At 34.9% G+C, this 12,993-nt stretch overlaps 1 protein-coding gene across 3 annotated transcripts in view; it reads left to right on the top strand.

The window, feature by feature from the left end:
* The window catches only part of GABRA1 (gamma-aminobutyric acid type A receptor subunit alpha1), a 52,803-nt gene that overhangs the window by 35,712 nt on the left and 4,098 nt on the right, over positions 1-12,993 (top strand). For all 3 annotated transcript variants that reach the window (XM_039876242.1, XM_039876247.1, XM_039876255.1), the window contains 2 exons: positions 6,852-7,004; positions 11,444-11,646. In XM_039876242.1, coding sequence (XP_039732176.1) covers positions 6,852-7,004; positions 11,444-11,646 — 356 coding nt within the window. The remainder of the gene's footprint in view (positions 1-6,851; positions 7,005-11,443; positions 11,647-12,993) is intronic.

Genomic DNA, 12,993 nt, shown 5'->3' on the forward strand with positions numbered 1-12,993 from the left:
TCCTTTTTATGCCCCAGTTCTCATGCCTGCAAAATGAGCAGCTTAGTCTGATGAACTTGGAGACCTCTTTCATTTCTGGCTTCCTAAGGATTTAGCCAACCTACTTTCTAGCTACTTAGAAAAGACACACAGTCACAAATAGGGGCAACAGGTGAGACAGTGGCCCAACTCACCACTACTAAGCTGGCTGGACCTCATAAATTGTGTCCATTAAAAGTCATCATTTTGTGCTAGAGCGGTAAGTTTATATGTATAAAATTAGAGCTTTTTCTTGTGATTACCATAATGAATAATTGGGGGGGCGGAAGGGAAGGAAAATAATGAGCAAATTTTCAAATGTAGAGGCTCAGTTTGATGTTCGTTTTCGACTCCACAATAAGATACTGAACTACACTTCCACTGGGTCTACTTTAGCTCATCAAAAATCCACTTTGATAAGATTTCTGTGGGAAGAAACAAAGATCTTCTGTAAGTTCTTAAATTCCATATTTCACATCTCCTTGTGGAGCTCTGAAAACATCAAGATAAACGACATTCAGTGCTATTACCTCTCTGTTTCTGCCAGAAGACTAGGAACAATGGCGGCAAAGAGCACACACATTGAGAATGATTACATAAAGAGCAACTTCTTCCATTTTAATTTCTCTGTAGAGAGAAAACCAATTCAGACCACCCCTTAAGAGGGTGTTACCCCACTTGCCTGCACCCAACACACATGTGAACACATATCCAAACGTACTACCAGTGACCTCCTTTAGGTCAAAATATCTACTTCAGTGAAGTAGGAGGGAAAAATATGAGGATGAATCCATATTTGGATTTTTTTTTTAATTCAGAGAAAACATATCAGAGGTACAAGCTCTTCCACAGAGGCTGCCATCAGATTTTAAGGAAGAAAATGAGTTGGAGACTACCAGTTGGAAGTGCGATTATTCTCCTTTAGAGGCACACAGAAGAATGGGTCCAGTCAGCTTTCGAATCCAATACAATTCTCTGTTATCCATTAATTTATTTACTTATTCAACCATTTGTCATTTACTGTGTTTGACACTGTGATAGAGTCTGGAGAAGGATGCATAGTCCCTGTTCTCAAGAAGTTCATCATTCAGTGATAATAAATAGCTAACATGTATTAGAACTGTTCTAATCCTCAAATCTAATCTTTACGACAATCCTAGAATGTAGGCATTATTATTATCCTTATTTTACAGATAGAACATAATTGAGGCCCAGAGAGGTTTAACTATTTTTCCAAGGTCACACACCAAGTGTCAGAGGTGGGATTTGAACCTGGGTAGTCTAGCTGCAGAGTATATGCTGTCAACTACATATCACGCTAGTGACAGACAAGATAGATGAGTATGAATATACAACAGTAGGATGCAGCAGAGTTTCAGAGTATAGACAGAGTAAAGTTATACCACGAGGGTTTGAATCTGGTCTTACTACTTATTAACATTGTGACCTTTGGCAAGACATTTCTCCATCTTTCGTAATAATCGGAGATAACAAGAGCAACTACTTCATGAGCTTTTGTGAGTCTGAAGTAAGAAAAATGCATGTACACTGCTTAGCAGAGTATCTCACATGTAAAAGTTATGTAACAAATATTAGATATTACTATTGATGATGGAGTTAGCACAAGACACCTACATGACGACATAAAGAAGAAAGGGTTATTTCTGCCTGAAGTATCAGGAAAGGCAGTTTAGAATAGACCCAGGCATGGCCCTTGTCTCATTCTACTATACTACATTATGCTTGCTAAGTAATTCTTTAAGGAGAACCCATGCAAAAATTATAACAGTGATTAAAGGACATGGAAATACGACTTATACAGAGAAGTAAAAAAATAAATTGTCTTTATGCATAAGAATAATATCATGATCAGAAAACGGTAAGAGTGTAATAGTGTGTAATGCTTTTTTTTAAACCTGCAATGAGGACTGCAGAGTCTTCATATTTACCTAAGTCAATAGACAGATTTAATCAAAGGAAATGTAGGTTAGTTTTGCTGAGTAATAATGTCCTTTCTTTATGAATGACTATTGTTTATCCTTAGAACAGATTGACCAAGAGAAATTGTAAGATCTTTCCTAGACACAGTCTCCTCTGGATGAGCTGATTTAAGGATGACCCTGCAGGGTCAAAATAAATGAGAGACTCAACTGTCTTCTCTTTCCAGGGAACCACAGCAGTAATGAACATTCATCAAAGGAAACCCAGGGCTCCCACTCACACAGCCTAGTACCTGATCTCCAGAGGAATGATTATAACCATAAAATTTGAAAACTGGGGTGGAAGGGCAAGATTTCTATAGTTATCTGGTCAACTCATTCACATCTTAGATGAGAAGACAGGTCCAGAGAGGCTAAGTGGCCTAAAACTATAACCACCATTTCCTTATTTCTATTTCAGTACTCTTTGAAGTAGATATTAAAATACCAGCACCTTCCTCAATGATATTTTTGATATCTTATTCACCTTAAAAAGGTAGCATCTACAGAAAACAGTAAGTTTAGAATACTTGAAAGGAAAATGATAGCCTTACATGGAATTAATGCTCCCTACAACATTGCTCAACATGTGAATGGTTGATATCTTGCGCTGGAGAGAACACATTTCTAATCTTTCTATCTTTATATTGTAAATCTGTATGTGACTCACTATGTTTAAAAAATACTTTCATATCTATCGGTTCATTTTATCCTCACCGCATTCCGGGAATAATTAAGTAAAACACTATCATGTTAATTGAACAAATGAGAAAACTAAAGTCAAAGAGTTGTTAAGCAAGGTATTTACCCTTTAAGTAACTAATATTTGAGATAGCAAAGAATAGAAGCCAGTTCTAAACAAACTCTCAATTCTGCTTTATAAAATTAAATCCCTGCTTTTCTTCTGTTCTCCTTAATTTTTTATTGTAATGTATCAGAAATATTGTCACTTCTAATTTACCAGCCTCCCTCAGGGTTACATGATGTACAAGGATATTTGAATTACAATTGAGATTGTTGAATTAGAGGAAAAGAATTTGACATGGTTAGTGCATAAGCACTTGATGTCTAGACATATTCTTCAAATCCAATTTAGGAGACTGATTTTTTTGTTATGTTTTTCTTTTATTTTTAAATTATCACAACATGATTTTGATTTTGCTGCCTTTTTCTTTCTTTATTTAAACATTTTGGGCTGAAACATGTTAGATTTTGCTTAATTTAGGAAGATGATTTTAAAAGATTTGAAATTCTATTCTTCCCCTAATTTGTGAGAAAGTGGTTTATAAAACAAATATAATGTCAAAAAAAAATGTTCTTCACATCTCCAAAGTCATATTCTTTGAAGAATCTTCCCAAAATGTCACATTATAAACAACAAAAGATGATAATGGAATATGTGTAGACACTCATCTTTCTGACATTATATGAAAGATGAATTTTTTTCTTTGAGCTGATGGCATTTTGCAGGTCCCAACTGAATGAAAGTTTAGAAATAATAATGCATACTCCTGTGAGGGTGAAATGTAACACGTCTAGGCCCACACGAGGCTGTATTTTAGCAGAGCCCTGAGAAAATTGGTTTTCTGCATTTTTCTCAAATTTGAATCACTTACTTCTTTCAGATGACCTTGAAGACATCACTAAGGTATTCACGGAAAATGAAATTACAGTTGACACTTGAACAACATAAGGGTTAGGGGCAGTGACCTCCCACTCAGTTGAAAATCCAAGTATAACTTTGACTCTCACAAAACTTAACTGCTAATAGCCTACTGTTGACTGGAAGCCTTAACGGTAACATAAACAGTCGATTAACACACTTTGTACATTATATGTATTATAAACTATATTCTTACAATAAAGTAAGCTAAAAAAAGAAAATGTTATTCAGAAAATCATAAAAGAAAATATATTTACAGTACTGTATGTATTTATTGAAAAAAATCTACATATAAGTAGACTCACTCAGTTCAAACCTGCTTTGTTCAAGGGTCAATTGTAGTTAACATTTTATTTACTCTTTAAAAGAGAGGTGCTTATGGATGTTAATTTGAGTGAGTCCCCTTGAGTTTCAGTGCACCACTTTTCACCAAAGGCAGGTATTAAATACTTATGATATGAAAGTTCACGACCCAGCCAAAGTACAGGCCTTCTTCTCAATTAGCTTTCAGTTTTGTGGGAAGGGTATAAACATATAGATTAAAAGTATAAGATATTATTAGAAATGTAAATAAGAGCTATAAATAAATTTGAAGTTACTTAGTATTGTGATGGCAGATGGTATCATTCATCACAATTAATAATGAAAGCATACATAAATGTGCGGATAATTTCCTACTATAGAGAGTAAATGCATTTCTTCTACCAATACTTCTACCAATTCTAATTGGCGAGAAGAGAGAAGAAAACAGAGAAAGGAACTAAAATTCATTTTAAAACTCTTATGTAGCATGATCTTAAGTAGAGCTCTTGTTCTTTATTTTCCCCACAATATACTTCTCACTGTTTTGTACATGAGGAAACTGGGAATCAGAGAATTTAAGTGAGTTGCCCAAGGCCACAGAGTAAGAAAATGGCACATCTCAGTTTTAAACCCAAATTCATTTGCTTCCTGGGCTAATAAACTTTCCTCTACAGTACCTTTCTTCTTATGCCACTATGGACTGAGAACTCATAGATGAACAACATATTCAGCAACAGGAGATGTCAAGTAGAGAATTCTGTAGGTCAAGATACTGAGATATGAAAATCTATAGTAAAACATGAGACATGATACTGAAATGCACATTCGAGTTATTATGTAGGGAATTTGTTAGTATGTAGCACTGGAGACACTGTTGATTGTCACAACAGGAAGAGCATTTGCTGGTGGCATCTTGTGGATAGAGGTTAGCCAGGCATGCGGCTAAATATCCTGCAATACATAGGACAGTTCCCACAACAAACAATTATCTGATATGAAATATCAGTAGTGCTGAGGTTGAGAAATCCTGATGTACATAATGGGAATACATTAAGATATTTTAAGGTATTACATATGCTTTGTAAAGTTCACTGTGACATCAAAATTTAGAAAAAAATCAAAGTTAGACACAGCTGAAGACAAACAAGACAGTTAATAGATTATTGTAAGAATTCTACAAAGAAGAGCAATGACCACAGGATAAGAGATAGACTGAGAGATACTGCCTCGGTGAAATTAAATTTGTGATGATCAACTGATTCTGTGCTCTTTCTTTCCAAAGCCCTACTTAATATTCAAGGATTAATTCCAGGTGTTTAGCCTGAGTGAATAGACACATGACAGTACCATTAATTAAGAGAAGGACACAAAGTGGAGAAGTAGTACTGCTATATATTGGTCATTATTTTTTATGGAAAAGGTTAACTAATGTCAGTTAACATATTTAGTTGGTGGTATTAATGAAAAATCAATACCTATGAGATGACATAAATATTTGGAAAAAAATGAGTCATGATTTTGAGAGCAATATCACTTAGAGATGTAGATATGGCAGCTAAATGGATGAAAATGACATTAGGAGCAGAGGTGAGAAGGAAAATTTCTTATTAGAGTCAAGACGAAAGGGGGAAGAATGCTGAAGATAGAACATCAGGAACTTCCATATTTACTTTGCATAAAGATAAAAAGATTAGTGCCTGACGGAAAAAAACCAATACATGAGTTATCAAAAGAAACTGAAAATGAGAGATAAAGGGGGAATGTGAATCGAGAGTGTGCTATCAAGATGGTAGGGGCAGTCAGCATTGTTTAATTCTCAGTGCTGCAAAGAAGGTGAGCTGCCAGTTTGAGATCTTTAAGACTGATGTCTTCGGTTATGGATATTAAGAAGTCATGAGCAGTTCCAGCCATGTTACAGGTCCTGAAGCTAGATGGCTATGTCAGAGACATAAATCCTAGGTTAAGTAGGAAGAAGTTTGGAGTTGAAGGGAAGGAGAAAGAGAGAAATGTGAACACCAAAGAGTGATGTTTTCTTAGCAGGAATACACCTATTTCTCTCCTACCTACCCACAGATAGCTAAGCATATATTCAGAGTGAATAAAGCTAAAGATGTAACTGAAAAAAATATAACACCAATTTAAAAGAAGAAAAAAAAATCTCCTGCAGTTTGGGTTGTGTGTCTATTGCTCTGGACCTCTATGTGAAGTAAGACTTTGGCATATACTAAGACCATAGAGAGTGCCTAGCTAGCCCACTGCTTCCCAAACTAGCCTAAGAATTGAGATAAGCTCAAAAGCTGGCCCCACCTTCAAGGATAGTTTGTGTGTCTAGGTGGAATCTGAAGAACTGCATGGCTCAAAACCTTCCCAGGTGAATTCAACATGTATTTTGAGAAACAGTAGACTCTATCCCAGTCCCTTTATTTTGAAGATTAGGCTAAGTTAAATGACTTGTCAGCTCTTCTGACTTGGACACCAAAGCTCTTTCATCAGAGAGCCTGAATCTTTCCTGCAGAGGCCCACACGGGGGATCTGGTCTCTCTAATCCATTGGTGTATGTCATCGGGAACTAGCATATTGCCTTAGAGACCATTAAAGACAATATGGAAATATATACTCAGATAAGTCTTAAATGCATGATGTGCCAGGATCAGGATGTAAGACTGTCCCTGAAATCTCTGGCTCCTCTATCTCATCCTCAGAGCCATTTTGGTGTTTTTAACGTGCCTTTTTTCTTTCCTGGGTAAATGCCTGCTCTTCAGGAACCAGATGTCACATGGAGAAAGCCTGTGTCTAACCTCAGGTCTTTGCTGCTGATAGAAAACCTCAGAGATTAACTGTTTTTCAAGGTCAAATTGCTCACCCTTACTGTCTGTTTCACCCCTTAGGAGAATATGTCGTTATGACCACTCATTTCCACCTGAAAAGAAAAATTGGTTATTTTGTTATTCAAACATACCTGCCATGCATAATGACGGTTATTCTGTCCCAAGTCTCCTTCTGGCTCAACAGAGAGTCTGTGCCAGCGAGGACTGTCTTTGGTAAGTGCCAATTAAGAAGACATGCATGCAAAGGTATGGAGGTCAACATATATCACACCAGTGACACTGTAAATAGAATGGAAAAATAATAATTATATATTAAAATCTGAAGTTAGTACAATAGGAAGATTTAAGGAATTATCATTCTTGTTAAGGTTAAGACTTTTTAAAAATTCTTTCTTTAAACAGCAAGCTGCTTTAGTACATGCTAATCAATGAGATTAATGAACATTTGACTTTATATTTTGGGAGAGAAATGGAATGAAGCAGGCATAAAATACATCATACTCAATTAAAAACACACACACACAAAACACTAATGTTTAAATCATACGTTTAGAATGCACAACCATGTATTAGTGCATTTTTTGAGAATCTGAGAAAATATCAGCAGAACGACTTACTTACATACATGGAAGCAGGGCTACGAAGGCAGAGCTCATTACTGATCATATCAGTATAGGAATGCTCCATTTACCGAATATAAGCACTTATTTTTTTCTATTAACATGGCTTAAATGCACCAGATGCTTCAAAGTGAGACAATCTAACAGAAAATTGCTTATAGGGTAATAATCTTTACTAATAGGAAAAGTCACACCTTAATTTATTTAGAAATTTGTACTTCATAAGAAGAGATATTTCCTGCCTGTACCATAGTATACTATCTTAATTGTACTTTTCAGACTGATATAAACAAAAGATTCCATTACCATAAATTTATTGATTCATTCACTCTGAATTTGTATGTGAAACCTATGAGCTAGGACACAGAATATAGCAGTGACCTTAACATAAACCACTCTCCTCACAAAGGTAACTATTCTAGAGCTTAAAATTTGAATAACAATAAAATCATGTATATTGAGTGCTTTTATATCAGGCTCTGCTCTATGAAATAAACCTACACCATCTTACTTAACACTAAGAAAAGCCTCTGTACTATTAATTTCCATGGTAGTCTTCCAAGAAAGCTAAGGAACAAGAGCATTAGTAACTTGCCCAAGGTCAGAAGCTATCAGGTGAAGGAATCTAGATTAAGACCCAAACTCTTAGCTCTAGAGTCTGTGCCCTTAATGACAATGCTGCCCCACCACCAACGTGCTCTTCAGCTGTAATGACAAGACATGAAAACAGGGTTGTTGTGAGCAACATCATTCATTTTGAAATAACAACCACATATTTATTGGTGAAAGGTACGATTATCAAAGTTCATTCCAAAAATATCAACTAGACACATGCTATATTTAATATTCTTTACTATAGAATAAAAGCCTTAAAAAGCTCATAATCTACATTGAGGATCATTCAGGTACAAAGATCCCTATGGTATCATCTTTTAGTAATATGCAAGGTATGAAAAATCAGTTATCTCAGAAAAAAAGCAAGACTCTGCTACAAATGCCTGGAAAAGATTATTTTCTTCTGAATATAGCAAGTTGCTTCCAGGTTGGAAAGCATCAAATCTTTACTCTGATGATCACCTAAGAACACAGCCAGATCAAGATCCAGAGTGAGTGCAGCTCAGAGCAAAAGAGGAGTTCACTTTAATCTCTTTTATTTTCTGCATTAGCATTTCATTAGTCCATATAAACCAGCGTTGACATCGCTAATTAGCACTGAAGATTGAATTTTTGTCAAGATGCTTACTTCTGTGTATGTATATAGTTTGAGCTCTTTCTTCACTAAAAAATAAAGATTAGAAAACAGAAGATATCTGTATTATGTAGAATGAGCCTAACACCACAGTGAAAAAAAAATTTTTTTAATGTTCACTTTCCCTGCTTTCATTCAGCGAATCGGATCTTTCCTTTTTAAAAATTCTCTATAGCATTTTGGAATGTTTTATAAATAAAAAATCTTGCTTTTAACATTTTCAACAATCTGATATCCCAGGCAACTCGTGCCCTTTTGGTGAACATAACTACACACCTGTAAACTCGGTTGTGGCAAGTATTTCTGTCTATGAAGTTATATATTTCTAATGTTTTAAGTTCAATAAAATCACAAATACAATTTTTTAAGACCTTTAGCCTTTTAACATTTATTTAGTACACATTTCTATTCCTTTCACTCTGAACTCAGCACATTCCTCTGAGCTGTCTGAGATGCCCGAGAGGGTCACAGGTATTTAAAAAAAATACAAAATAAAACATAAAAAAGTTGTACTTTATAACAGTTTACTAAAAACATCTAGAATGCAACAAAGCTGAAACCTGTTTTATGTCTTAAAACTTCATGTTCTTGACCTTCCTTGCTCCGTTTGGAGCCATTGTGGTCACGTAATTTTACTACCAGATAGATCCATGTTTTAGGTTCAATTTTCATTTTTCTAAGCTTTAGTTACCTATAAAATAAGAATGCAATCAAAGTAAAATCATGCTGTTTAAAAGACTGAGAAAAATAAAATATATAAATTTTCAGGCTCAGTACTTTTAACTTAATAGATGCTTAACATACTTTTGTTCCTTTCCCCTTCCCTATAACAGGAATTGTAAACACACACACACACACACACATACCTCCTACGCCTTGACGCACACACCTCTCTTAATGTTATTCTTAACTGCTTTCAATTTATGCATACATTTGGTTTAAGAACACCTATTCTCCAATTATTTCTGACAGCTGCTTACATAAACTAAAATTGAAAAAAAAAATGCAGCAGAAATTTATCCAAAATGACTAAAGCTGTCAATAATAATAACCATTAACTTTGCCCTTAGTAATTGTCAGGCTAAGTGCTAAACACTTTATTACCTTAGTTTACTTAATTCTCACAATGGCTCTCTGAGTTAGACTTACTAAAATTAATTTACAAGAAAATTATTATAAAAAGACAACACAGAAGCTCAGAATTGTGAGGTAATTTTACAAAGGTCACTCAGCAATTTATAGAGCTGGAATCTGAACTAGGCTACTCCGTTCCCCAAATAGTGACATTTAATTATCTTGCTCTTTGCCCAAGTTCATATCGATATGTAAATTTAGGGGCCATTTTCCAGTCATTCTTTAAACCATTTGTTGGCTATGTTCTATGAATAATGCCCCAGAACTTTCTGTAATACCAACGAAATGCAAAGTAAATCTATTCTCTACATATTTTGATCATGTATCAAAACTATGGTTTAATAAAAGTCTCAATATTTCTTCTTAATCCTGTCACTTTCTCATATAGTTACAAAGATCATCTACCGTGAAATTCACGGAAAATTAGGGACTACTGGATGGTTTAAAAAGCAGCTTAGAAGAATTAGCCACCTACCAGCTGTGTAACCATACTGTATAAAAATTAAAAGGAGGAATCATAGATATGAATTTTAGACACATGAGATGACAATATCTTCTACAGCAATATTTTATTTACATTTTAAAAAGCTTTTACATATTATTTAGTTCTAAAAAAGTCTTTGAATAACTATGCAGAAACTTTCCTCTTTTAGAATTCTAACAATGATATATAGACAGATGAGAGAATGAAGTCTAAATCATCCCTTTTACAGATATGAAGACTGAGGTCCCTAGAAGTTAATTCACTTACTTGGTTCATAGAGCTAATGGTGAGGTGGGGATTAGTCACTGGAAAAAGTCAATATTTTTCCTCCACCATGAAGCCTGAGTCACCTTCATTGGATTATTGCCAGTTTTTTTTTTTTTTTACATACAGTAGATTGATAAGATTAATTTGTTTAAGAAACATTAGTGGACATAATTATTTATATACCAATGTATAATAATTATCTAAATAAACTAAAAAACAACAGATTTGAAAACCCTTTTGAGGCAACATTAACAAAAAGGGAAACATTGTGGACACTAATCAAACAAACTTGTTTTCAAATTTTGGTTTTTCCACTTCTGAGATGTAACCTCAAGCAAGTTACATTCAACTTATTTCAGGAATTTCTTCAAAAGAGTAGCTATTTCAGAATCAGAAAAAAAATACTATAACAAAATATTATCCTAAGATAATTCAATTATTTATCAATTATTAAGAAGCTATTTGTTTCTTGGTTTATAAATTTTGGGGTACACAGATAGAATATTAAAAAGAGCTGAGGATCCAACGATTTCTTATGCGGATCAGAGACAGTGAGGATCTATACTTTCTAACTCAGAGTTGGGGGCAGTGAGGTAATATTATTTCTTTTCCTACCCAGGGATGTTCAAGATGCCCACTTAAATTTCACTGTTTTATCAACAGCTCCTCAACAGCAAAGCAGTTTAGCCCTCCAAGAAATCCCTCCCCGCACTGCCAAACCATGGACTGCCAACTATACTAGGGTTAAATTAAAACTCATCCTTCTAAATCAAAATAGGATGAACAAGAAAACACACTATGTCCGTGGTACTGGTTTCCCTTTGTGCAATAAGCTGACCCCGAGTGATAAAATTATGTACTATGAATCTATGAATTCACTTAATTTCTCTCTTTACAGGAGTAACAACTGTGCTCACCATGACAACTTTGAGTATCAGTGCCAGAAATTCTCTCCCTAAGGTGGCTTATGCAACTGCTATGGATTGGTTTATTGCAGTGTGCTACGCCTTTGTGTTCTCAGCTCTGATCGAGTTTGCCACTGTAAACTATTTCACCAAGAGAGGTTATGCATGGGATGGCAAAAGTGTGGTTCCAGAAAAGGTAAACGCTTTAATACCCCCTGTGACATAGCCCTCATAATTTTAAAGTATTAGATGGAATGTTTGGACTTGGGGAAATGGATGAAGGCTGCAGACAAAGGTTAACAACTACTCTTTTTTCTTACGTCGTAAATAATTAAGTGCTATGATAATTTTGTTACTGCTAAGAAATGGCAGTTTGAGTGGCTAGATGTGCGGAGTAGAGGGAAGGAGATAAAGGAGCAACATAGAGGTAGACATTTCTATTCAAACATGCTTTCCTATGGTCTCTACTGATCTGAAAAGAGTTTTAACACACCCGACATTAGGAGCAAATCAACTTATAGACACCATTATAATTTTTATAGCTTGAAAATAATAGGCTTTTGGTTACTTTTTGAGCTTAATAACTTTGGTCATAAATATTATTACTATAATGCCTCAATTGAATTGAGTTTGCACAAGGCATTACCTCTTATTATCAGTGAAACGAAGGGCAAGAAACATTTTCTCTCTCCAAAACAGAGGTTTGCTTTAAGGATCATAACACAAAGAAATCGCAGAAAAGTTCTTCATTGTAGAAAATTATCAAATCAAGACTATCACTGTTCTCCTCAACTAGAACCTATTTGAGAGTGGATTTTAAAGCACAGCTGGGGAGGTTCTACTTCTGAGGTTTGAAGGAAAAATATGTCAAAATGCAAGTGACCATGGGAATATGAGAAGAAGGGCAAAGTCAGAGACACAGAGACTATAAGACACAGAGACATAATGGAGGAGGAATAACTCTACAGCAGCTTTCCCAAAATTCTGTTCCACAGAATGCTAGTCTCTTGTGTTAGTCCCTGAAAATACAGTTCTGTGGTCATATACATGTGACTAGTGCTGCACGCTGTATCACAGAACAGCAGTACGTTAAAGACCCTGAGAGGGTCTCCACAAAAACAAAAACAAAAACAAAAACTAAAAAACCTATGTTAACAGTGGTTTTCTCACAACTCCACGAATGTACTAGAAGAGAGAGCCTTTGTGGTAGAATTATCTATCATATCTATCATATCTAAAGTGTTACTGATTATAAGATATACCATTTATATGCATGAAAGAAAATACTCTGCCAAGTAAAAGCTCTTTTAGATTTACTCCTCATTCAAAGATTAATCAGTTGAACATGCCAATGATTTCCTACATAAGTAAAGGCAAAGAAGGTTCTATAGGATGCACTACTGCAGCCAACATATACCAGAATTAGGTCCTCCATTTTTTGGAAATGTTTATATGACAGAAATCCTAAGAAATGCTGTAGTCATCAATTATACATAGATAACACTGATAAGCAGCTAACATTGAACAAAAATGAAATCAGAAT

The sequence above is a fragment of the Pteropus medius genome, unplaced genomic scaffold (assembly GCF_902729225.1).
Source record: "Pteropus medius unplaced genomic scaffold, Ma_sr-lr_union100, whole genome shotgun sequence".
Lineage (NCBI taxonomy): Eukaryota > Metazoa > Chordata > Mammalia > Chiroptera > Pteropodidae > Pteropus > Pteropus medius.